General features: G+C 40.3%; 1 protein-coding gene across 7 annotated transcripts in view; it reads right to left on the bottom strand.

Annotated features, from left to right (window-relative positions):
- The window catches only part of SPAG17 (sperm associated antigen 17), a 356,415-nt gene that overhangs the window by 121,825 nt on the left and 207,376 nt on the right, over positions 1–27,214 (bottom strand). For all 7 annotated transcript variants that reach the window (XR_012075867.1, XM_072967909.1, XM_072967912.1 and 4 more), the window contains 7 exons: positions 23,341–23,472; positions 11,315–11,501; positions 9,544–9,738; positions 7,628–7,809; positions 3,266–3,427; positions 2,011–2,098; positions 1,696–1,808 (listed from right to left, as the gene is read on the bottom strand). Coding sequence is in view for 6 of the 7 variants with exons in the window: in XM_072967909.1 (XP_072824010.1) it covers positions 1,696–1,808; positions 2,011–2,098; positions 3,266–3,427; positions 7,628–7,809; positions 9,544–9,738; positions 11,315–11,501; positions 23,341–23,472 (1,059 nt within the window). In the remaining variant the exon portion in view is untranslated. The remainder of the gene's footprint in view (positions 1–1,695; positions 1,809–2,010; positions 2,099–3,265; positions 3,428–7,627; positions 7,810–9,543; positions 9,739–11,314; positions 11,502–23,340; positions 23,473–27,214) is intronic.

Raw genomic sequence — 27,214 nt, 5'->3', positions numbered from 1 at the left:
AAATAAAGCTAGATGAAGTGGTACAGAGTGCTCTGTGTTGTTGTGGGCCTTCCTTAGTTTAGGAGGTCAGAGAAAGCCTATTTCAGGAATGCCCTTCCATCGGGGACTGAGTAACAAGGAGTAGCCACCAGGCAGACGTGTGAGAGCAAAACCTTCTAGGAACAGAAGTCAGAGTAAAAAACTAAAGTGAAATTGGTGCATATGAGGAAAAAACCAGCAGGTCTATGTAGATGACCAATAGTGAGAGTGGGCTAGAGTGTGTGTGTTGTGGGGTGCAGGAGATGAGATGACAGAAACAGCCCAGAACCATATTTTTAGTCTTTATGGACCAGTGTAAGGAATTGTCATTTTACTCAGGATGAGATCAAAAACCAGACTGTAATTCTTTAGAACTTAATGACAATGATAAAACAAAGCCATACTTATACATAGCCTTATGTTATCAATTATAAAGAGAAAACTCTAATAAATGTCAGGAAAGAAAACCAGATTACCTACAAAGGAAAAAGGATCAGACTGACATCAAACTTTTCATTAGCAACATTAGAAGGAAGACCACAGCACAGCAATGTTATCCAAATACTTTTTCATTTAGATGGACTAGGTTCAAAAGCAGTTTCTGCCACTTACTTACTACTTGGAAAAGTTACTTAACCTTTTTATGCTTCAGTTTCCTTATCTAAAAAATGGGGAATAAAAATAGTTCCTGCTCCATAGGGTTGTTCTAGGATTAAATGAGTTAGTTAATAACAAACTCTTTTCAAACGCATATGTATCACTCTCAAGAATTGACCAGGTGCGCCAGGTCATACAGGAAGCCCAGGAAATCAAAAAGCATTTTTAACATGCAGCTCATGCAATACAATTTGAAACTGACAATAAACAGTGGAAATTAAAAGATTTAGAACTGAATACATTGAAAACATCATGATGCAGCTAAAGAAATACTCAAAGGGAAATGCATAGTCTTAAACAAAGTGAAAAAGACTGAAAAAAAATTTGATTTCAATTAAAATGAAGTTTAAAAAGTAGAAGGAAGGACATAATAAAGATAAATGAAGAAATTTATAAGTGAAAAGGAGTGGATCCATGAAATAAAATGCTGGTTCTTAGAAAATTGCTGTTTCATTGAAATCCGTGATGAAGAAAGGAGGGCACTAAAAAAGAACACCAGTCATAGGAAAGGAACATAACCAGATACGGAGGGAACTTAAAAATGCATATTAGTGGACAAAGAACTTTTTTGATACTGAAAACACAAAATAAAATGGACATATACATTAAAGAACATGACTGATTAAAATTGGCTGCAGGAGTTGAAAAATCTAATTAAATCCAAAAGTGTGAAACAAATTTTAAATACATTTGAAGATCATTAGCTCCCCCATCCACCTGTCCTACTCCTCTTTCTCTTTCATTAAAGTGACACCACATAGTTTAAAGATGTCAACCAAAACTTCCGGGAATGTTACGTAAACTGTTCCAGAGCATAGCGAAAGAAAGAGAGTTGAAACTGATAAAGCAAACTTTAGTTTCATCTAAAATGTTCTAATCTTTGTAAAGAAGAATGCTTTCAGATATTAGGAGTGTTATTTTAAAATAGTATTTTTTTTAAAATACGGAAGCAAAGAGAGATGAAGACACTGACTCAAGGATGCCCACCTGGGAAAGAAGCTTCAGCGTGCATCCACCTACCTGTTCCAGCATACAATGCAGTACCAAGGGCACGGAAATGAATTCCTCTGGAATTGGATTCAGTAAATCGTTGTAATATCTCATGTCTACTTCATTTGTGATGATGGACGCCACTGTGAAATATACAAAACACCATTGTTCAGTTAAGATGTGTTCTCTGTTTCTTCCATCAAAATTTCATCCACAAATTCAAACTATGATCATGCACTGGTAAGTGCAGGATCTGTAGGTAGAGAGAGAGATGTGAAAGTAACAGTCATTCCTTAAAGCACCAGCTCCTGGTGCTGACGCTCCAACAACAGGTTTCATACATGCCTGGTGGTGGTGGTGGTGGAGGTTGAGCCTGAGGTTCCTCATATTGTGTTTTCTTCTTTCCAGGGGTTGCAGTGGCAGTTTGTGGAGGCTAAAAGAAGAATAATTAAAAAGAAACACTTGAAATACCCAGCTGAGAGATGCTTTCATCAAATGCTGGTATGATGGAATCTGATGGGATTCTGAGATTATATGGTTATGTTCACACCATGAAACCATTTGCTGATATTAGGATCAAATAAACAGGTTTTGTCTCAGGAAGGAAAGAAGTTAATGGGTACAGACACTTGCCAGTTTTTCCTAACAGAGCCCACTGAGCAATTGCCAAGAAAGAGATGGGAAGATGGGGCACTGAGTCAAAAAGACTTTTCTCCCCAGAGTGACTAGGAATCATGCCATTCCCCCTCTTAGAATCCTTCAATGGTCCCCCAGGGCCTTCAGGGTAAAACCCAAACTCTTTTGAGCTCAGCACCAAAGGACATTCTGGCTCCTGCCTTTCCAGCTCATATTGCTGCTCTCCAGTTTGCAGTATGGCCTGGGAGCACTGCTCTACCCCGTGGTGTGATCCTGGCTTCTTTCCTTTGACCTCCACATCCTTGTGCGTCTTGGCCCCTTTCTTGAGAATACCACTCTGTCCCTCTCCCCAGTCAGGCTTTGCCTGGGCAATTCATGCTCAGCCTTCACCACATCACTTATCCTGACTCCAGCCTCTCCACCCTGCTCTTCTTGGGATCAGGCCAGGTGCCGTATTTATTGCTTCTACTGCATCCTCAGCTTCCTGTTCTCCCAGCATTCATCACGCTAGGTTGAAACCACCTTTGGCTTGACTGCCATCCCCTTTAAAGGGGATGTCCTCAGTGAGGACAGGGGCTGGGTCTTGCTCATTCCTGTTTTGCCAGCACCTGGCTCAGGGCTAGCACATGGCAGGTGCCAAATAAACATGGTGATTCAGGTATCCGTATCCCTCCTTGTTCCAGATGTTCTTCATTGCACCACGGCTGAAAGTGGGTTCTATCATCACCTCTGCGTGTGGCAGATAGTCAGGGAGGCTGATAAAGCCCCTGCCACGTGAATGCCCTTTGACGCTGTGCCTGGGGGCCTTTCTTCGATTCCACCCTCCCCCATGAAATCCCAGCAGGCAGTGTTCCCTTGCTACCAGTATTTATGTGATTTTTTTCCTTCCATGTTTTATGAACGTGAAAATTAAGTTGTTCAGTTGATCGCTCAGCACACTAAAGACATCCAAGCATGCGCCTACCTCAGAAATCGACGTAGCTTCTAAGACAGGTTTCTCGCTGACCACCTGCGGGACATTAATAAGCTGCATGTTTTCCAAATAGTGCTGGTGCTGCCTTTTCCAGTCCAGGCTGTCGTACATCAAACAGGCAATATTTTCAAAAATCTCTGTGCCCAGTTCCAGCTACAGGTGAGAGAATTTGTGATGATTAGTTATTAGTTTCATATTGCGGGAATCCGAAGTATGGTTTGAATCTCCTTTAGAGCCAAACCTATCACTTTTTACAGGGAAGTGCATCCCCAGCTGGTCCCCAAACCACTGAATCCCAGCCATGGGGACTGAGCCTTCATTTGTGGAGCCCTTCTGGCCCGTCTTGTTCACCGCAAGGCAGACTGCTTGCTCCCTTGGGAGAGGCTGTGGCTGCCGAATATTGTAGGAGCATAATGAATGCTTCAACATAGTGGAAAATGCCCTATTCATTCATTTCAGCAGGGTGGACTATTTTTTAGGTATCTCAGTTCCTAAAGCAACACACTGGATATGTGGTTTCCTTGTCCTCAGCCCAAGACAGGCTGTGGATGAGCTCTTACTTGGCGACAGTGGAAATCACCTGCACAGCTTTGAGCACCATCCGTGTAAGTACTCGGCAGTGCACGTGCAATCAGTATTTCCTCCTTTCCTCCTCGCCTCTTTTCCTTCCTTTCACCTGTGCTACCTTTAGGGAGGAAAAAACCTGGAAGACATACTGATAGACTACTACTACTACAGTACCCACAAGCTGTATGGTCTGGCAGGCAAGCTATAGATCAGATGCTTCTCTTATCCGGGCTTTCATTTCCGGAAGTAGAAAAGCACTAGGTGTGTCTGCTTGAAAGCAAAGAAGGATTAAATAAGCTCATCCTGTGCCTGAATTGAAGTGGTAAGAGTGAGAAAGCTTCCTGTGGGGCCACTGAATCACAGTCTGGCAGGAGTCCAGGGAAGCGCCTAGCCTTGACTATCACAGCGCAGCTGTCAGTCTGAGCTTCATGCATCCACGCTAAGAGGGAGGGCTACAGTAGGGAGGGTATAGCTCAGTGGTAAAGCGCATGCCTAGCATGCACGAGGTCCTGGGTTCAAGCCTCAGTACCTCCGTTAAAAAATAAGTAAACAAACCTAATTACCTACTTCTCCCAAAAAACAAAGCCTAAGAATTCTTCAGTTAAACTTCAACCTGATAGTCTTTGCCCAAATTCTGGTATATAAACATGTTTGTTTGTATGTATAAGAAAAACAGTAAAAATCTTCTGCCCAATTATCCCATAGTTCATTTAATTTAAAATCCAACAGCAAATCACATGCTAAAAGCCAGAAACCTATTTCAGCAACCAAAGTCTTAACTTGAGATGTTGCAGATGTCGTCCGTGAGCAGTCAGCACGTCTTGATGGGCATTTATTTGATGTAAAGCTTTCGTTACCTTGGTTCAGCAGAAATATAGTCTGCTTGTTTGTGGCCAAAGGTATTAATGCTTTCCTTCTTCCAGAGAGGAAGAAGGCAACTTGGCTGGCTCCTGGCTTGGATATGAGACCATTATCAACTTACGTATAGATCTGAGAGCAAGACACCATGGATCTACACTGTGCATTTAGTCTCCTTGTAAATAGAAATAGGTTTGTTGTTTGTGTATTTCTTAAGTGATCCTGAGTTTAAAATGAATTCCAATCTTCAATATTGAGTCCAATGGCCTTTTCTTCTGGATCCCAACTCTCTTACTGAACTGCTTTCAAGGCTTCCTTTCCCCATCACCCTCAGTGCCAGGTTGTTCACTCACAAACCATACCTTATAGAGGCATACCTAGGCTCTGAAAGTCTCCTGCAGTCGAACCCAGATCACAGCCCTGGCTTGAAGAAAGGGTCAATAAATACCTATCAGCAAAGTGGCTGATAGAAGATCGGTGTGGGCAGGCGGGAAGCACAGCCCTGCGTCTCCTGCGACAGCTGAATGTGCTCATTCCTGACAGTTACATTCATGGCCCCACTAGACACCCTGGACGTTCATCTTCAGTTCTGAAGTCAGGAATGTTCTACCATACCTAGTATTTCAACTCAGCTGATAATATTTTTTCACCATGAAATTTCTGAACTTTAATTGCCACTTAAACTCTTCCACTCTACATTTTTAAAAAGGAAAATATAGCCACATTCGCTTTCTTAAAAAAAAGAACTGATTAAAATCTTCCAATGAACAGAAAATGGTTAACCCTGGAGTAGGAAACAGGATGCTGGGAACCGTGCTGGGTCTTTTGCAGCTGCAACTGGGTGCCTTGCTGTTCACATCTACGTACTGATGATGCCATGGAATGTCTTCGATCTTGGGCTCACTGCACTTCAGCTCTTCTCAGCCTGTGCCTGAGGGTAAAGAAGACACACAGAAGGGAGGGGAGCCAAAGGTTCTTGGTTTGAGGCTGCTTTAGAAGACTTTTATTATTGCCTCCTCTGAATGATGATTCAGGCTGGGATCTCTGCCCTATCGAATCAAAAGTGAACACGTTTTTGACAAGGTATGAAGCCAGAACTTGGCCCAAATGAGAGGAGGACTATTTCCACAAAACTGAAATTTGTGGATGTGGGCTTTTGCTAGGCATAGATTTTTATGTTCTTGGTAGAAGAGCTGGTCAGTTATAGAAGATGAATAGAAACCTGCCTTTGAGATGATGTTTCAGGATCCCAGGGGTATAGCCTCTTCCTGAATATATCACACATTTGCTAGGCATAGTCTAGAATTACAGTGAAATGGGATGGAATATTCACAGCACGACATGACTTGGGATGTCAGTGTTGCTGGGATGGGGAAACGCAGCCCAGTTTCACATTGAGCAATAAAGGACAAGTGGCAGTGCAAGCTCTTTTCTGAGCTCAGGTTTAAGAGGCAGGGGAGTGAAAGGCGAGGTGTGTAGATGAAGGAGTGGGAGGAGGCAAAGCAAGGGGAGTCCAGAGTAACCAGTTTTGCCCAGCACAAGCTCTGCCTTCAGCACCAGCTTTTCTAGGTTCAGCTTTGTTTCCCGCGTTGAGCTCAAAGCCAAAATTTATGCTTACCGTTGGCAAGGTATCAGACTTAAGTATTCTGTTGCTACATGGTGACATCTAATGCCTTCTGTTGATAGCCTTTTTAACTCCAACTAATCTGTCCATTGTTACTTATTCAAATCCTGTCCATCGTTCAAGTTTCAGCTCTAGGCCCCCTTCCTCAGTGTCTTCACTTGCTCTGCTAAGTGCACATCCATCTTAAGGTAAGGAAATCAGGGACTCTTATGGTGAGAAATGTATGTACTCCAATCCACAGCCATGGGCAGCCTACACTTTGGCTCAGAAACTATTCCAGGCTTTGATCTCACTCTCCTCCTCTTACACGGTCAGGTTTGGTCTTCTGCTTGTTTCACAGCAGCTACTCTCAGTCACCATCCACAGACACCCATCCTCTACTCTGCTTTTCCCAGCCACCTTCAAGGCAGCCTCACTGTGGTCCCTCTCCAGGACTCTGCTTTCAGTTCAGCCCCTTTTGATGCTGAGATACATTGCCCTGCAAGGGATTCAATGCTCCTGGACCCCTGTTTGTTGGGATAGGGGGTCAATTAGAAAGAGACCTGAGAGATCTCTTTTTCAGTAACAGGAATGCCTGGATAGCTTCCCCGACATCCAGGATAAGTAGTTGCTCAACATTTTTTTCAGAAACACCCCCGTATATCTAGCATTTGCTACTTTTCAAAGCATCCCATTTCTTCTTTTTCTGAATGAACAGGAAACTCAGAGTGTGCATGATATAACAAAGCACACAGATGTGTGGCACCTCGAACACTGCTTCTCTGATCACGGTTTTGGTCCTGCCTCTCTGCAAGCACCTTGACAGCAGGGGCCAAGAAACACTCTCAGCAAATGCCTGCTAATTGTTGAGGACAAGTCATCCTGTTAGGATAGATCCTGTTGGCCAAATATGTTTTTTAAAAATATGATTTTGGCAATAAAAGCAAGGCCCTAGAAGAACAGTGCTTTGAACTCATATATAAAAAAAGAAAGGCAGTGTAATCAGACAAACTGTAAAATTCACTATTTTCACAATGAATATATTACATATTAAGACTCTACTGTCACCAAATAAAGTAATTAGCATCCTCTATCTTCATCGACATCTTTTTCTTTTGTCGTTAATTCACACAGGAAAAGCTGAAGAATCGGGCTATACCCATGACTGGGCATTCAGTGTGATCATTGTCTTGAAGGTAAGAGAGCCTAGCACAAAGCCTCTCTATAGTCAGTGATCAAGAAGCATCTGTGAAATGAATGAATGGGGTAAAGGGAACCACAGCGCCACATGTTCAAACCACTCTCTCACTAACACACGTACTAACCAGCATCTTGCCGTCTGACCAGTCGGAGGGAAAGTCATCAGCCTTGACCATGTATTCAAGCCGAGCCACATCAAAGAGATTTGTTTCAGGTCTCTCATTATTCAGGATTGGTTCCAAGTACTTCCAGAAAATTTCAAGTTCTTTTATGGCATGCTCTTTCTTCAATTTTTCAGCTTCTATATCTAACGAGAGCAACATGTTTACATTACAAAATGAGACTGCCGAATTTCTTCCCACTTTAGGTGGACGTGGTGAGTCATATGCATTGCAAGATGTCTGTACAGTACCAGAAAATGCATATAAAGAAATGTGATTTTCTTCAGTGTTTGAACCTGGACTAGATAATTAAATAACCAGAATATTTTACTTCTGGAATTGATATTAAATTTTCCCATCCCTTCATTTTTAGAGTTGAGGCCCAGAAAGATTATGATAAGGTCACACATTTTGGGAGCTAAATATGGTTGAAATTTCCATCACTCTTAGATGGCATCTATATAGAAGCAGATTTTTTTGCCAAATCACTTTTTGAGTATTTTAGTGTTTGCTGCATAATCGGTTAGAAATGCCATTGATCCAGTTCTCCTTCCCACGTGGCTAAAAACAGACTGGATCAACGATTCATGCTTCAGTTAACTTTCAGTCCCACTGAAACAGCTACCAGCTTCTCTGGGCACCTGTGCTCTGACTGTAAAATAATGCCAGTTTTCCACAAATTACCCTTGAAAATTTGTCTCCCATATTTATGTTTATTCATCTATAACTAAATAGGATCTACTAAGATTTCATTATTCTCCCGTAAAGTCTCTTTTTCTATGGTTTTATTTTTACACATTAAATATTTTTCCTAAAGAGACTATGGAACTTATGCACCATTTCCTCACTGGCTTCAATAATAAGTTATTTAATGTTACAACTATCCTTTGAGAGCGTCAGGAGTAGCTGGGTTTGAATCTCAACTCCTTTACTTAATAGCTGCCTGTAGACTGAGAGTCATTTTTGGCAAAATGGAAATAATAAAACAGACTTCCAAGGGCTGTCATGGAAACTACATGAATCGACATACTTATAGCCTTGAGCACTGAGCCCAGACCCACGGCGCGTGCCCAGTAAATGGTAGTTATTATGATTATTGGGGTAGCCATTTCTAATTTAGAACAGCAATTTTTAAAATGTTGTGTTACAGAGAGTGGGATGTGGCTGTGTAGGTTACAAAGCACTGCGCAAAGGATATTATTAATCAATAACAATAAAAGCAACAGCATATGGGAAAAAGAGCTTGGACCTCTAGGTCACACGGGCTTACACTGAATCCTAATTCTACTACCTGAAGTACACAGTAGAGTTCTGCTCTCATCCCCCAGAGGTAGTCTAGTCCAACCCCCTGAGGTGAAGACCCCGAGGCTCCAAATGGCAGAAGAGTCGTGTGGTTGGGCCTTCATCCCACAACTTCCTAGTCTAAGGCCTGGAAGATAAACACCCCCTCTGATTTATCACAATAGGCCAGTAGCAAAGCAGAGCAAGAATCCAAGGCTACAACGTCCCTCGGGCCATCTGCCGACTGTGGCTTCCGGAAGGACAGATTATCTGCAGTTGATCCATTCAGCTCCTGCTTTGGGGAAAAGTTCTAGATCAGATTTTCCTGAGCAATGTAGGTGGATCACCAAGTCTTCTGACCTGCAGTCTGTGTTCTGTGTAGCTAGCTACGCAGGGGTGTAAACACAGGGTGTGATTGGAATTTGTGAAGTTTATAACCCCTGGCTAGCGCAAGCGGCATCAACAGCAAAGCAAAGTCTTGAAAGGACTGAATAATGTATGTATTGTATCACTATGTTTTGGACAGAAAATCGTCTTTGTACTTCGAGGACAGCAGGCGATATTCAAGGACTCAGTAAGCCGTGTAATGGACCACATACCTTCTGGCTGCAGAAAACTCTCCTGTTGCTGGCTAACTGTTGCCAGGTGTGTCTGCAGAGGTTCATAATTCTCTGAAGATATTTTAATCACGCTGCTTATGGGAATGCCAAGCTCAGTCATAATCGCTAATAGCTGAGGGTTGTTGAAGCCCACGACGATAATGTAGTGTTGGGCACCGTCATCTGGCTCATCGTCTGTTCAAAATACCATAAAAGAAGAGCAGCCGTCATTGTAAAAGAGAACAGGTTGCTCTCAGCCAGTTCAATTGTTCTATACATTATGCATGCATTTATCCTCCCTCTGGCTTGCCAGAAACAGTCCGGTTGGCTGGAATGCAGTCATGTAGGCTGGTTTTCATTATTGCCCTTCCAGGAAGAAGGCCGTGGTCGGTTTACAGAAGATTAAATCACTTTTGCAAATGAGACAGAGTCGTAATCGGAGGACAGACATACATCGGGCCTGTCGTCATGGAAAATGTGTGCTTGGGTTTTTGTTAAAAAAAAAAAAAAAGAAGGAAAAAGAAAAAGTTTAGGCTGTGAGTTTTCTTGGTTCTAATCTCTTTTGAGCATTTTGAGCAACATCTGGCTTTACTCCTGAATTACGAGTAGCTGCAGCTTTGTGGTATTTTATAAGTAGAGGTGTTTACAGGAGAGGGAAATACTGAATATGAGCATGCTCCCTACCAAAGCATTCTGTGTATTTATGTCAATCAGTGTGAATGCTATGTCTTATGCAGCAACTATGTATTTATTGCATTCAATTTAAAAAATGTATATTGTGCACTTTCCTAAAATTTTTCTCCTCTATTTTGCCCTTCTATTACTGTTTTATTAGTGTTAAAACATGAGTTTATAGTAATTAGTATGATAATATCTATTATTATATTAAATTTAATTAGCATTATTAATATATGTAATTAACATATTTATATTAACGTGAGATTATGCGGGGTGAAAATAATTGTCGGACTTTGATCAATACAAGATGGTACCTGAAAATATCACAATAGGCCATTAAGATCAATTTTACAGCAGTGCAAGGACTGCACAAACTTTCAATCTCCAAGCAGTGATTTTTCTTCAATTACTAAAATAAATCTGTATTGATATTGCCTATGAAATCCTTAATATAACCTCTCCTAAATCTAGCAAGTTGAGAGCAGAGATACATTAGGGGAGTCAAACAGGAAATGGACGTGACGGCTGCCATCTCATTTAAATATGAAGCAAATGACAACAGTAGCTCCTTTTGGGTTCGTGGGAAGGTGGCAATAAATTACTCATGGCTGCCCAGGTCAAATCATTTTTATGTCAATAATCTAAAATGAAACAAAATTCTGGTGGCTCTGCCTAGGACAGACTGATAGTGGGAGAAGCTGAGGTCAGGAAGCTACGTGCTCTGCATGATTAACTGGTCTGGTTTTATCACCACTGTATTTCACTCAGGGCAATAATCACTTTACACTGCCTTATGAGTATGTTCCCAGCAAGACAGTCAGCAACTTGGCGGCACAATCAGCTCATTATTTCATCTGTCACCTGCACTATGTAATGTGCCTATAGCAAGTCACATGGCTGAATAAAAATTGGCTCAAAACATAAGTGAATTACAAATAGAAATATTTCTCTATTAGGGTGTCATGGGGGATATGTGATTCATGGTCTTGAAGAGAGTGAAAAGGCTGAGGAAGATTAAACATAGTTATTGGGATGATTTCCCAAGTGACTCTGTAGGTCATAAGGCAAGAGGTGAAAGGAACATCTTACTGACCAATGTAATGTTTGCAGTCATCCTCCTCTCCCCTCCTTAGTAACTGGGTGGTCTTCTTCACTGCTGCGTTTGCCTCAGGTGGATCCTTTCCCTTTCCTTTGGCAACCTTGGCACCTGGGGCCTTCTTCTCCTTGGGAGATTTTGCTTTCCCTTTATCCTTTTCAATCTTAAACCTGTCTTCTAGCACCTGGAAAGAGAGAAGACTTTTTCTGTAAATCATACAGTGAGCAAGCAATGGCTTTTATCCTGTCAGGTGAATGAATTCTTTATTTCATCCAATCACTTCTTTACTCATTTATTCATTTTATAAGCCAGGAGAGTGGAGATCCCTGGTGGAACCCAAGCTGTGAGACGGCACATCTATACACGGGGACTGGAGAGGCGGATGCTAGGAAACTGTCACACAAACAGCTTTCTGGAAGGGAATTTATCCTAAAGGAGTCAAGCCTGGCCTAATAAATACCTCAGTTGGTGGTGGGCAGGGCGAGTGGTGGATTCTGAGTACACTGTGGTAGCAAGAACTTAGGTTTATCTAATAGCCTAACCCCAGGGGTCCCTATCTGCTACTACCAGAGACAGAGGAGCTGGAGTGATAAACAGTTTTTACTTAAGGTGAGCAGACTGTTCCGAATAATCTTGTTAAATTTGAGATGCTCCTGAGATGACAAGGAGGTGGTTGAAGATACACGTTCTCCTCTCAGAAGAGAGGTTTGGCTGGAGTTAGAAATTCAAGTATGGGTAACACAGAGATAGTAGTTAACTGCATGGGAAAAGAAAAAAATCCCCTGGGGTAGGAGAGCTCAAGAAATATGAGAATTGAACCTGGAACCATGCTGGAAACTCCAATACTTACAGATTGGATATAGGAGGAGATGCTGGCAAAGAGAAAAGTAGCAAAAAGGTATGAAAAAATATAGCTAGAGACCTGGAGGACTGAAAGTATTGGTTGTTAGGAGTGACATTATGAGAGCAGTTATGGTGAAGTGTGGAGGAGTAAATAGGAAGTAACAGTAGGAGAACAACTTGTGTGGACCACCGCTCCGAGAAGTTTGGTGGTTAAGGGGAACCAGGGCTCTGAGACTGTTCAGTGGATGGGTGGGCAGAAGGGGAGTATGAGGTCAAGCTATCTATGTATGTGTGTGTGTATGCATGTGTATACGTAAAGTGAGGAGATGCTGTGTTTGCAGGCTGATGGAATTATCTAGTAGAGAGAGAGATACTGAAGGCACTTGGGAGACTAAAGTCCTTGAGGAGGCAAGATAAGATCAAGAGAATGTGTCAATAACTGGACTTTGATAGGAAGAAAGGCAATTTCTCAGTTTAATAAGAGGAGCAAAGAGGGGATGGATGTTCAACATCTATTCATGACAAAAAAATCTTTTACTGAAGTGGGTATAGAGGGAACATATCTTGACATAATAAGAGCTATTTATGACAAACCCACAGCCAGCATAATATTCAATGGTGAAAAGCTGAAAGCCTTCCCTCTAAAATCTGAAACAAGACAAGAATGCCCACTGACACCACTTCTATTCAACATGGTATTGGAAGTCCTAGCCACAGCAATCAAACTAGATAAAGAAATAAGGTATCCAAATTGGAAGGGAAGGGGCAAAATTTTCACTATAGGCAGATGACATGATACTGTAAGACTCTATACAAAAATTACTAAAACTGATAAATTCAACAAGGTAGCAGGATACGAGATAAACTTACAGAAATCTGTTGCATTTCTTTACACTAACAATGAAATATTGGTAAAGGAAAGTAAAAATACAATCTTTTCCAAAATCACATAAAAAAAATACTTAGCAATAAACCTGACAGAGGATGTGAAAGATTGATACATAGAAAACTATAAAACATTGATTAAGGAAATTAAAGACGACTTAAAGAAATGGAAAGCTATCCCATGCTCTTGAATTGGAAGAATTAGTATTCTAAAAATGGCCATAATACCCAAAGCAATCTACAGATTTAATGTGATCCCTCTCAAATTACCCAGGACATTTTTCACAGAACTAGAACAAATAATCCTAGAATTTATATGGAATCACAAAAGACCCAGAATTGCCAAAGCAATACTCAAGAAAAAAGATTGAAGCTGGAGGAATAACCCTCTCAGACCTCAGACAATACTACAAAGCCACAATAATCAAAACAGTGTGACATTGGCATAAAAACAGACATGGATCAACAGAACAGAATAGAGAGCCCAGAAATAAACCCACACATCTACAGTGAGTTAATCTTTGACAAAGGAAGCAAGAATATACACTGGAGAAAAGAGAGCCTCTGCAGCAAGTGATGTTGGGAAAGCTGGATAGCAGTATGTAAATCAATGAAGTTAGAATACTCCCTCACACTATACACAAAACCAAACTCAAATGGCTTAAAGACTTAAACATAAGACAAGACACTATAAAACTCTTAGAAGAAAACATAGGCAAAGCATTCTCTGACATAAATCTTAGCAATGTTCTCCTAGGGCAGTCTACCCAGGCAATAGAAATAAAAGCAAAAATAAACAAATGGGACCTAATTAGACTTAAAAGATTTTGCAAAGCAAAGGGAACTATAAAAAAAAATGAAAAGACATTCCTATGGAATGGGAGAAAATATCTGCCGACTATGAGACTGACAAGGGCTCATTTTCCAGAATATACAAACAGCTATTACAATTTAATAACAAATAAACAACCCAATAAAAAAATAAACAAACATTTTTCCTGTGAAGACATGCAAATGGCCAATAGGCACATGAAAACATGCTCAATATCACTAACTATCAGAGGAATGCAAATCAAAACCACAATGAGATATTACATTACACCAGTCAGAATGGCCACCATTCAAAAAAAAACTCCACAAATGATAAATGCCTGAGAGGGTGTGGAGAAAAGGCAACACTCCTACACTGCTGGTGGGAATACAGTTTGGTGCATCCATTATGGAAAACAGTAGGGAGATGCCTTAAAAAACTAAAAATAGACTTACCATATGATCCAGCAATCCCACTCTTGAGCATATATCCAGAGGAAACTCTAATTCAAAAAGACACATGCACCCCAATGCTCATAGCAGCACTATTTACAATAGTTAAGACACGGAATCAACCTAAATGTCTATCGAGAGATGACTGGATAAAGAAGTTGTGGTATACTTATACAAAGGAATACTAGTCAGCCATAAAAAAGAATAAAATAATGCCATTTGCAGTAACATGGATGGACCTAGAGATCATCATACTAAGTGAAGTAAGCCAGAAAGAGAAAGAAAAATACCATATGATATTACTTATATATGCAATCTTTAAAAAGGACACCAAGGAACTTATTAACAAACCAGAAACAGACTCACATAGAAAAACTTACAGTTACCAGGAGGGAAAGAGCAGAGTGGAGGGATTAATTGGGAGTTTGGGATTTGCAGATACTAACTACTATGCATATAATAGATACAAATTCCTACTGTACAGCACAGGGGACTATACTCAATACCTTGTAATAGCCTATAATGAAAAAGACTATGAAAAGGATATATATATTTCTTCAGTGGGGAGGTAATTAGGTTGATTTATTTGGTTTTTCAATGGCGGTACTGGGTTTGAACCCAGGACTTCTTGCATGCTAAGCATGCACTCTGCCACGTGAGCTATACCCGCCCCTATATGTATATATATATATATATATTTCTGAATCACTATGCTGTACACCAGAAATTAACACAACATTGTAACATTGTAAACTGACTATACTTCAATTTAAAAACAGAAGGGATGGGTGGCTGGATGCAAGTGCAAAAAAGAGAGAGGTCTTGATGGTGTTGAGGAAATCTCCATTTTTTCAAGTGAACGATGAGGCAAAGTTATCAACTCAGATTGGTCAGGTACGAGGTAGGAGGTTTGAATAGAGAAGATAACATCACAGAAAGTGAGGGAGCAAGCTCACTGAAGAAATAGGGTTGAACTCTCTGCCAGTGTTGAGCTTATTGGAAATTTTGAGGTTGTTAATTTAAAAGGAAACCAGTGCCCTTGAATCCACTCAGCTGAGAGGAACTGGTAAGACTGGTGCAGGTGCTCTCAGGGCCACGCCTGGGATCATGGTGAGTCCACTAGAGCAGAAAACCCTGTACAGCTCTCTGGCGAACAGCTAGTCTTGCCACAGAGAAGTCCCAACCTGGCCATCAAAATCCACCAGAAACCTCTACAACTATCATTTTACATAAAATCTCAGGGTGATCTCTAGAACTGAAAAGAAGAAACCATTTTAGATTAAATTATTCTCAAGTTCACCTTCCTTCATTTCATTCACCTTTACACAGTCATTCAGATTCCATCATTCTGAAAAAAATTTCCTGCGGACAGCAGACATTTATACTCTCATAAGACACACATGGTCCTCTAGCCCTGTGGGCCCTTGTAGGTGGGGTACGCGCACCTGGGCAGTCACATAACTCTCATCCCTTGGGAGCCTCTGTAGCAAAGACTGGGGTTCTTTAAGGTGAGGGACCGAGCCTTTCCTCCTGCAAGGTTTCCTGAGATCCTAGAGAGAACAGCGCTGACAGCCAAGATTTCAAAATAAGAGGTAACTTAGCAGTGACTTAGTTATGTAGTGTGATATGTGCTTTCCAGACATCATCATCTTTAATTCACAAAGCAACCTGCAAAATGCGTAATTTTATTCCCACCGTATAAATTAAGACACTCAGTTTGCCCTCAGACACACAGCTGTGGTAGAGACACAAGGAGTGTCAGTGACCCCCAAACCTTAAACTTGTTTTATTTCTACAGTTTTCTTGCTAGTCTCCGTGTTAGACGCCCTCACACCTCCTTTTCCACACCGGTCTGCCCTCCCTCTACTCTGTCGTTCCAGGGGCTGAAAAACGCCAGCTGGATGCCCTTCTGTTTCTCCAGAGAACTTCATCTTCCTCAGCTCCTCTTCCTTTAAGTACCCTCTTCTTTCTCTTTCTTTCTTTTTTTTTTGTCTTTGCATTCCCTTAGCAAAGCCAAACTTGGTATCCTAGAGACAAGCATCTATTACACTAATTTCCATTAACACTGAAATTATCAATATTTATCTCCCTCCTTTCATCAAAGGATTTTTAAAATACTTATAAACCCTGACTTACATCAAGTATCTTTTTAAATTATAAAAAATAATCATTATTGAAAAATTGGAAAATATAAAGAACTTACAAAAACCACCATAATCCCACCATCCAGAGGAGTAAAGAAGCTATTAATGTATTCTTTCAAATTATGTTAATGCATAATTTTAATGTAATTATTATTGTTGCCTCTATACAACTTAGTGCTCTGCATTTTCCATTTAACATTGATGTATCTTCAATTGGCAGAATTACAAGAATATCCCAGAGCAACTATATAGATTCCTATTCTATGGTCTTTTGCTCAAACTTAAAGAACTCAGAGGGAACTCTTGCCAATTCAAGTCAAAAATTTAGGAGGCATGTATCCAAAAAGCCCCATTTTCTGCCATGTTTGGGGAACACACGGTCCCCAGCATCTGAAGGGAGAGTCAAGTTCATTGCAGAGTACATTTTCTTTAAAATGCAGTGAGTGCAGAAAGCATCTGGATACCGCCTCCTGTGAGAAAGCTTTGGATGGGCACAGAGGTTTCTTACCCAGTTAAGCTACGTAGCGGACGTGGCGCTCTTGTCTTAGGGACAAACAAAAAATTTATGTGTTTCACATACTCGGTAGAGTATCGAGTGACACCTACCCAGAATCCTTCATCTTGTTATTCTCTCTTTTTAAAGGGAAAAATACAAAATTCTCCTTCTCTGGAGCAAGGCAACCTAGTCATTTGACAGTTCAAAATATTTTAGATGGTATTTTACTTCTAAATTACTTAAAACTGTATCTTTTTCTGTAGGGGGAGGTAGTTAGGTTAATTTATTTAATGGAGGCACTGGGGAGTGAACCCAGGATCTCATGCATCCTAGACATGCACTTTACCACTGAGCTATATATATCCTCCCCCGACCAAATTACTTTTTAATATCAACATTCAAATACCTCAGTGGGTATTCATTCTGTTGTTCTTCACAATGAAAGGGAGGTAAATGGTAAAAGTCAGTGGAACTGATGGTAAATACTATACATCATCTTGCTTTTATGGTTAATAGCCCATCTATATATTTGTGCATAATTTTGTGTTTCATGTATGTTCTATCATGAGACTTCCACAATAATATTGTTAAGGATATAGATAAGAAAAGATGCTCATGGAGATTAAATGACTTAAGTCACTCCATTATTATGCGGCTTTTGAGAAACAAGGTCTGTCTTCTGAGGGCTACTTAGTTCTCATTCAAGTATCACTCCATCTCATAACAATCTATTCTGTTGGTCACAGATGTGAAAGGACAGTAGATGGACTGAAAGAAATGTATGGTGTCAAATAAGTCTGAGGTATAGTAGATTAAACATAATTAAACAGATTTGTTTTCATGAAACTCCTCCATCTTTAATAAGTTCAAAGTTCATTTGAACCAGGGGGTCATTTATTATTTTTTTATTGGAGAATGGGGTCTTTCAAATGGTTGTAGAACCTATGGTGGAAACACAAGGTTGTGGGAACATTTTGGGGCTCAATTAATCCATTTCTATAAACCTATGCTAAGGAAATTAAAATATGAAGAAATTTATATGATAAAGTTATTCATCATAACACTGTTTATTACGAAAAATACAGAAATAATGGAAATGTTCAATAATAAAGGAATTTTAAGAAAAGTATGGCAGTCAATAGACAATTACCCAGCCAATAATTATGATAGATGTGGATGCTGTGATACTGAGTAAAAATGATGGTATATTTGAATTGAGAAAAAATGAATTAAAAAAATTTTACAATGATTACAGCTATGTAAAGAAACAAATCGACAGAAAGAAAGGAAATATGCCAAAATGTTAATATTGATTGTGACAGAGTTACGGCATTATAAACATTTTGTTTTTTCTTTTCTATATTTTCTGTTTATTCTTTGCCCTCCCTGCTCACCTGCCAAATAGAAACTATACTGCATGGGGTTGAGTTAGGAGCTTGCTTTTCTAGAGAGCGGCTATGTGCAGAAAATGTAAGCCTATGAATGTACTGGGTTCACTTGGCCAAATGACACAATCTTTAGAACCCTGTAGAAAGTCCTGGGGTGCCACATTGCCACTTTAGGGTGAATTGCTAGTCCACAGAATCAGAACGTGGCCATGTCTCTGGGTGGTAGTGGTGAGGGGATGGGTCTGATGTCTATCTGATGCCTGTCTCCTGCAGAATCCTACGTGATTTAGAGGTTTTAGCACCAATGCTATCCTATCTCAGCATCCAGAAGGGCTGAGGATGTTTGGAATAATTTCAGAAAGTCTAGTTTTAAAAGATTCCCCTAGAGACCAGCGCATTTCTGGGCAGGGTTTGGGACTGGATAAGAAGTCAGGATTCCCTTGGGAATTGGGAGTTGGTTGGCTAGTTCAGTGGCCTTTGTCTTTGGTGAGCTTTGTTTCTTTCCTTGACCAGTTCCCCCATGTAACCTCAGGATGTTGTTGTATGCAACGTAATTAGCAAGTTAGTAGATCCCATTTGCTCCCATGAGGGAACATCTCTGGGCAATTCTTCACTGACTGTGAGTCAAGAGCACCATTTTGCATAATTATTGAGACACACTCACAAGGAGTATGTAAGTGGTTAAAAACATGGTTTTGGAGTCTGAAAATCTTGGATTTAAATCCTAGCTCCACCTCTGAGTCGCTTTGGCCTTGGGAAAGTTACTCAACTTTTCACATCCTCAGTTTCCCCATTTGCAAATTGAGAAAAATACTCTGTATCTTGTAAAGTCATTTAAAGGATTAAATGATAAACATACATAAAGAGCTTAGTATAGTGCCAAGCAGACAATAATGCTGGCTAATTTATTATTATTATTATTATTATTATTATTACTATTATTATTATCTGCTGTAACTATAGAAATTTATATTTCAAAATACTACTCTATTTGAAATATGTGTGTTCCTTTACATTTTTCTTAAAGTCTGTAGAAAGGCTTCATTAATTAGTAGCATCCCAATTAGGCAAGCACTGCTCTGTTTTACAGGCAAGCCAGCCAGAGAGTGATTTATGACTGACTCTGAAATGCTGAATTTTGTAGCTCTTTAGATCCAACAGTTTTGTTGGTAGTATCCTCATTTCGATAATCCGGCCTCAAAGAATTCCATCCAGTTAGCGAAGCAAGTTATTCCTTTCCTGAAACCACACGGGTCCCTCTAAACTGAGTTTCTGCTCTTCCTCTGTTTGATTTCTTAAAATAGTTTCTGAAGATTTTAACCACAACTGAATCAAAACTAACCAGCCTGTAATTTCCTGGTATGTCCCTATGGCCTTTCTTTTAAAACAAAACACACATACAAAATGGCATTACATTGGCTGGTGTCCAGTGTTTCGGGGTTTCCACTGGAGTAAGCTGGAAAATGTCTGTGAAAGTTACCCTAATTTCTCTTCATCGGTCTTCTGGAGCAGGCTCTGGGTTGTTTGGGCTTCATCGTATCTTATCAAATGTAGGTGTTTTTAATTCTGAGCTGCTTTAAGAAAAGTTTACCAGTACCATCTGTCCATATTCTTTACTGCACTTCTTCCGTCTCCTCAATTCTAGGACATTGGAAAGTAGGCAACTTGTATTAAGTGTGTAAACCAGAAGAAGAAAACTCTTCTGCTTTTCTATGAAAGATATGCTAAAAATATCCAAGAAAATATGGGCTGGTTATTTGAATTCACAAATTAAAAGCACAGTTAGAATATATTTGGGTCTTTTCCTAAAACCTACGCAAATGTTCTGAACTCGACTCAGAAGCACAGAAGACTAGACTTAGTTTGGCTAAACAGCCAAAGGGTTAATTTTTTTTTTTGGTATTACAGCCATTTTTAATTTGCTTGATGATTAAATGTTTTCTTTTAGCTGAATTTTCAATATATTTTGAATATTTTGATTCACAATGAAGTGTTTTGGTTTTTTAAAATGTTTCTAATTAATAGATAACATGAAAGTTGGAGTTAAAAAGGATTAAAAATGTGAATCATAAACTGTAGTCTTCAGATGACTAAATTAAAACAATGCAGAATAAATGTTGAGATAATGATGTGTGCAAGGAAAATTCATTTCTAAACAAAATACTCCCTTTTTCAGTTTATAGTACAATCTAATTTGTGACTAATTATATGAAAGAGTCATTTAGAAGTTCTGAACTGCTACAATATATTTATAGAAATACAGTATATTTTCTTCATTATATGTGTATTTGGAAGTAATCAACAAGATGTTTCCACATAGATAAAAGTTTTCAAATATATTCAACATATTACTATTAGAGACAGGAATCTGTCTCCCAGAAACCTAGGAGCTAAAGGCTTCAAAACTATTCTTCTAAGAAATACCTTCCCTTGTATGATTTTTATAATATTAATTAGCCAGAACACTTTCTGTATGGACAAAGCAAATGCATGTCAAGCCTAGCCCAGATTAAAGTGTTATAAATTATAAAAATTAGTGGAATCTAAAATCATATTTTTACTGTATCTGGCTGTTACTGGAATGATATTATTTACCATTTGTTTTTTAGGAAAGGTTTTGATTGATTAAAACAGGATCAAATATATCGTATACATTACATCTGTTCCACTGTGGAAAAGGGGCAGGGGCCTAATTATATTCGTTGTTTTTGTTCACACCTTCTCCCTGGTATTTTCTTTCCTAGTATTGCTATGGATATTTTTTAAGCATTCATTAAAAAAATACAATTCTAAAAATTCAACATAGAAGATACGAAAGATACTCTGGGTCTTAGAGATGTAAGCAATATGATTAATATCTGGGAGAAAACATACATTTCACGTGGATGTTGAAAAGCTGAAAAGATAGCCCCTCCTTGCAGGAATCTCAGAATCTTACTAGGGGTTCAGAAAAGAGAAAAATTGGGTAAAATCCTCCTTTTCTTTTCTTCATTTTCTAATCCACAGCATGGTGTCAGTTTTGCATACTTTATATTTATTTTGCTGTCTGCGAAACTCCCTGGCTGACAAGCATTAACCTCAATTGTTCCAACTGACCCGCTGGGCAGTGCTGTTGAAATGAACATAGATTATATCATCCCTCACACAACACCCTTAGTTTTGCCTTTACCAGGAGTTTTTCCTGGAGAGTACTCCATTCCAATTAGTTTTCATCGATTTATTTAGCACTTACTCGTATGGTTGCAACTCAGAGATTTGGGGCTGGTATTTTGGGAAACCAATGTAATGAAGACATCAAATTAGATTATGTAATTGTTAGCTCTTAATTGCTCAAAGAGTTCTCTTATGCTTCTATTACTTTTTTATTCTCATAAACCTAAAATTCAACACTAATTCCTTAAGACTCTTGAATTTTCAACACTTAAATTAAGATTATTTGCATATCTTCAGAACCTCATAACTGTATTATTACATCGTTCACATTTCAAAGAAATGCTGAGCAAAATAGTGCAGAAATATTTTTATACTGTTTTTAGCTTTAAAAATTTTCCTGGTCTGCCAGGATATTCCATTTTTTGCTACTTAACATTTGTTAACTGAAATCTAAAACCTACTCCTGTTACAATTACTGACCTAAAATAGGTGGCAAACAAGTAAACTGGCACTCAGCACGTTACATATATTTGTAGGCGCTGCAGAAAAGCACAAAGCAAACAGGAGGTGCAAGAATTTTTGCAGGACTCACAGTCTACTTTTCATAATTCAGATTCCCATGTGACATTGGAATTTTAAAAAGGCAAGAGAAGATGTTTCTATACTAGTTTCGAGTTTTCCCGTTTTTCTTCTGCCAAGTCTTAACGTCCCTGAATATTTCTTAGGGTACAAATCTCCTACATGATGGAAAGAGCTTTAAATAGACAGAAAACTATGCCATCAACTGTGTTCATTATGAGTAGAATTTTTCTGGGGACAATATATATCACCCTAATAAGATGCTATATGGGGAATCTCTGAAAAACATAAAACCCTCTATTATAAATATAAGGGGGCATTATTATTTTTTCCTACGATTATGCTGTCAAGAGTTCAATTGAAATAGGAAACTTAGACTTGGGGGTCTTGCAAAGGGGAAGAAGGTATTATTGGAAAACGCTCACTTTTCTCTTTCTTCTTCCACGAGTTGGTTTTTGCCTCTTCTGCTTAAGGGCATAAAGAAACAACTGACTTATAAATCCATTTCATACATACGCGTGCGCACACACATATTACACATGTACATTCAGAAGCATGTGGCTTTCCAAAAATGATCTGGAAAATAAGAAAAACATCTTTTCTTTTGACTAAGGATAAATAGCAAATGAATTTGAAACTGGCCTCATTTTGCTAAAAGTATTTTAAAATATGTTTTTCAGATGAAAAAAAATGAATCTTTGGGAAGCACACAGATTGATTTCCATCGGCAAATTAAATGAAAAATCTACACGTGAAGAAATAATCAAACATTTAACATGGGAGTGGACGTGATGGATCACTGTTGAAATATTTAGATTATTAGGAAGGTGACACTGATGGAGCTTATCGTTTTAATAGGTACACCTACTGAACAGCGTATTAAGTATTTTAAGTCAGGTATTAGACCCTGACTTTGCGGGGTTTTTCACCTTTTATATTTACTTCTCCTGACTCTGTCTCTCTCCTTGGTTTTCTTCTTTGTTATTAGCATACAAACAGACAACCACAAAAACCACCTCAGCCACGTGCCCTGGATATTGTCAGATTTCTGCGTAAGGGAACTTATTTTTAATGGGCTTGTCTTTGAGAAAATGTTAATTCCTCCAACAGATCTTTAGATAGGCTTTTCCCTAAAAAGTTGAGGCAACAGTTAAATGTGCTAGGTAACACTTCGTGGCAGGCTTATAAAGAGAGGAAGTGCCCCTGAGAACCTGGCTACGGTTCACTCGCTAATTGCCGTCTTTAGAAAACCCACCATCGCCCGCCCAGTACCTTCTTCTCGTTTTCCCGTCGCTGCTGGTCCTTAAATTTAATCTGGAGAAGCTGAAATTTCAAGAGTTTCCCTATCAGTGGTAAGGTTAATTTCTCTCCGCTGTCCATAATTGCTTTTGCTGCCATTAACACCTATGAAGAAACACAATTATTAGCAAAAGTGGCGTTTTATAATCTTTGGCACAGCCTGCCAGTGATGAAAAGATGAAATGGTATTTTGAGTTTTGTAATATTTGTCTTACTGCAAAGGTGCCTCATGGCTGGCCAAAAAAATTAGGGAAAAACACCCCAATGCCGTAGAGAGAGGCATTTATCCTCTACTCTAAATGGATTGGGTTGTCTGAAAATGAACTTTTTCCAATAAGGCGGGGAGCGCTTCCCACAATGGTGCTAGACTCAGACTCCCAAATGAGGGTAGAGGAGAGACAGGCAGGGCTCCACGTAAGGATGACTGGTGGGTCAGTTTTATACTACAGTAAGTCTATGTTTGGCGTAGCCAATACTCCAAACTGTCAAACGCTGAATTATTAGGATGTTATAAACTAAAGAGGGTTTTATAATAATGGAAATGGCTATATTAGCAATCTTTTATTTCTTGGTGACCAAATTCCAATGAAAGATAAAAGCTGTTTGACACAGAGGCGCCATGTGAATGAGGCTCCCGCCCTGCCCCCTTGCAATTTAATGTTGATCCTGTTGGTATGCGGCCTAATTGGGGTGAAATAAGGTTATTGAGTTTTCTTTGGGTGACGACAGCCACTAGGAACATACGGCTGTATTGTCCAGATGTGTGGCACTGACAGCCTGTTTTATAACTGTGCTTTTTACAGCTGGTTTCCCCTAAATTTCACACAACTCTCTAACATCTGGGCCCTTCTCCTTGGAGCCCTATAACCACTTTATTTACTGCAAAAAAAATAAAATCATGTAAAATATACCATAAAAAGTTGTTACGTGTTTTTTTATTCATGTTGTCTCCCTAATAAAGTTCACCTCAGCCGAAGCACTGTCACAAAAGTAATCTAGTCAAAGCGTCTTTCGACTTTTGTTTTTAAGCAAGCATCAGACTTATTTATAACTGCGGGATGAATTAGGTGTTACTAAAATGTTCTGACGTGTTGCTTTTCTCCCCCGTTGGAGCAATTACTCCTCCGGGCACATATGGTGTCAATTTCAGAGCCTCTGTCTCAGACAATGACGGCGCACACCGCATCTCATCAGGCTGCGTCTTGTCTGAGCTTCGTACCAGCTCTTGGTCAGGGCTTTCCTGACCGATCCGGTTCCTTATGACCGTTCCCTTTGCCAAGGGAAATAGCTGAAAGAAAGGGAGATGGCGATTTTGCTCCTAACTGCAGAAGGCCCTGTGGATTATCATATGCCAAAATGTAACCGGACCGCCGCGAGACCACATCGGTGTTTCCCGCAGTGCACTGCATGCAGAAGGGGAAATCCAGGGAAAGGATCCCTTAAGGCTGCTGGGTCTAAAATCCAAAGTAACGCATCAAATGTCAGAAGGCTTTGCATGTGTCTAAGCAAACACCCTCCATGAAACGGAGCTCTTTGCTTTTTACCGCGGTTCTCCTCCTGCTAACACGATTTAGGGAAGGGGACGTGATGGCTGTGATTTCTGGGAGCTGGAAAACATAAGGGTACACCTGCAGAACCTCACCATTTAATGCTGACCAGATTCAACAGAGGAGGGGATCCTAAGGGGATAGACAGTCACACATAAAATGAAAGCTGTCCAATCGGGTCCAGCCTCAAGGGTAGGTGTATTTGGTTTGAAGTGGCATTTTTCAGTACCAGCTAAACAGTGTGCCGACAGTCAGGTTTCTTTGTTACATCTGGTTCAAAATATACAACTCTGGGCTCTTTGAAAGCTCACAGCAGTCTAGTATGGGCGTTTCCCTGTGATACAAACATAGACAGCGTTGAAGAGAAGTCAGCACTAGCCTGGGTCTCTTCCTGATGGCCTGTGAGAACAGGATATTTACCTCTGTCCAGGGGGTGTGGGAAGCCTGCCTGGTGTCAGGGTGATGGATGGGGTGTCTCTGGAGATGCTTTCTAGCTCCATGTCCCCAGGAGTCTACCCATGTTACCTCACTGTGTTAAAATGTACTCAAAGCACAACAAAATGTCCCAAGAGAAGGGTATTTCGCAGGCCATAAATGTTATTGGCCCATCTAAAACTGTCTGTTGAGAGGTGGGTTTTAAACAAAAATCTGGCACAGCATCAAAATCTCAAGGATACCCTGCTGTGAAATGGGGAGATTAGGAGATGCTGGGCACTCGTGTTCTCATGGACACAGAGTGAGAAAGAACCGTGGCCAGGAGAAGCAGCCCTGTGGAGGGCCCAGAGGATGCTCCCTCCTCCCTGAACAGCCCCGGGCAGCCAGATAGGGTGGATTTGATGGCGAGCCTTCTGGAGAGAGGCACAGCCGGGCACGTGCAACTGGGAGCAAGGGCAGAACCCGGCACGCGTGTCCTTCCCTGGGATGCTCGGAGGAGACGGCTCCCACACAGGCCATTTTCTTTCTGTGCCTCCCCCAAAGGGAATGATGGCATGACTCCCTATGATAATCGATGAAAAGGAAAATCTCTGCTGAATTAAAAGTCTCAGACTGAACATTTTTCTGGTATGTGGGTCATTCCCAGGAGAGACAGAAGAAGAAAGATGTTTATACATTAATTTCTACTAAAAATTCTTTCTTCTCACTTGCCATAGTTCCACTCAGTCTGCAGCCAGGAGGTGGTCTCAGATGAAAAACAAATCCTTAGAATCCTTGCTTGAAGGATAAGTCTTCAAGGGAAGGGGAAAAAAAAAAACTGCAGAAGAGACAGAATTTAAGAGGAAGTGCAGCTTCTCACGTAACATTCCAGAAAGGCTCCCCTTTCCCTGCCTTAGTTGTATTAATTGAAATAATACTCAAACCTTCAACCTTCCAGCATTGCAAGGGTTACTTGTCCAGTATCTAGTTAATGTGCGTGTGTCTCTCTGTGTGTGTCTGTATGTCTATGTGTGTGCTACGGAGACAAGCCGACAGGGGCCATAGGTCTTGGGAGGATGAGGGGTACAAGAGAAGATAGGAGCAGTGAGCTGGCTGGGGTTGAGAAGTAATTACAAAACCCCAAGCTTCCAGAACCAGGCAGAAAAACAGCCCTAAGTGGGTTAAAACCTGCGTTCATCAAGCCAAAATACCAAATAATTGAGCCTGGCATGAGTCAGAAACTTAAAAAAATGAGTCTTACGGTCAAATGAGACTCGTTAAATGGAGAAAAACTGTTGCCAGGCGAGACCTGTACGTGTCTCCTGGACCTCCTCAGGCCAGGCCTCGGGGCTGCCAAGGGCTGGGGGGAAGTCCAGGCCAAGCTCCCCGAGGGCTTCAGTCCTGGTGCGGAGGAAACACAGCTTCAGAGAGAGCAGCTGAGGCAGAAGACACATCTTTGTTTTACTGTGTGAAGATCTCATTTTGAGGCTGGATGCCCTTTGTCTGTTAGGAGGAAGTTTGTGATTCTGAGCACACTAAGAAATAAAACATTTCCCTCTTTATCACTGACCAGGCTCGAAGACTTCCATCTAATGATCTGATCCAACAAAAATATACCAGAGGAGCCAAATTCTCTCCTTGCCTGGGGGTCAGGCCCACCCACGGACACTAGTGCCCTCCCTTCCCCTCTCCTGTCCCTCCTCTCTGTGGATCCTCCCCACGCTAGTGGTAAGCACAGCATCTGTCTGGACAAACACTTAGACCTGCTCCACAGACTCCTATGAAACCAAATGATGCACGTGTGCAAGTGCGTGTATATATATAAATATATATAAACATGCATGCATACGTATATGTGTATGCATGTGTACATATGATAAACAGAT

The sequence above is a fragment of the Vicugna pacos genome, chromosome 9 (genome assembly GCF_048564905.1).
Source record: "Vicugna pacos chromosome 9, VicPac4, whole genome shotgun sequence".
Taxonomy (NCBI): Eukaryota; Metazoa; Chordata; class Mammalia; order Artiodactyla; family Camelidae; genus Vicugna; species Vicugna pacos.
The sequence above is the reverse complement of the archived record's forward strand: the minus strand, read 5'-3'. Positions and strand labels throughout refer to the sequence as shown.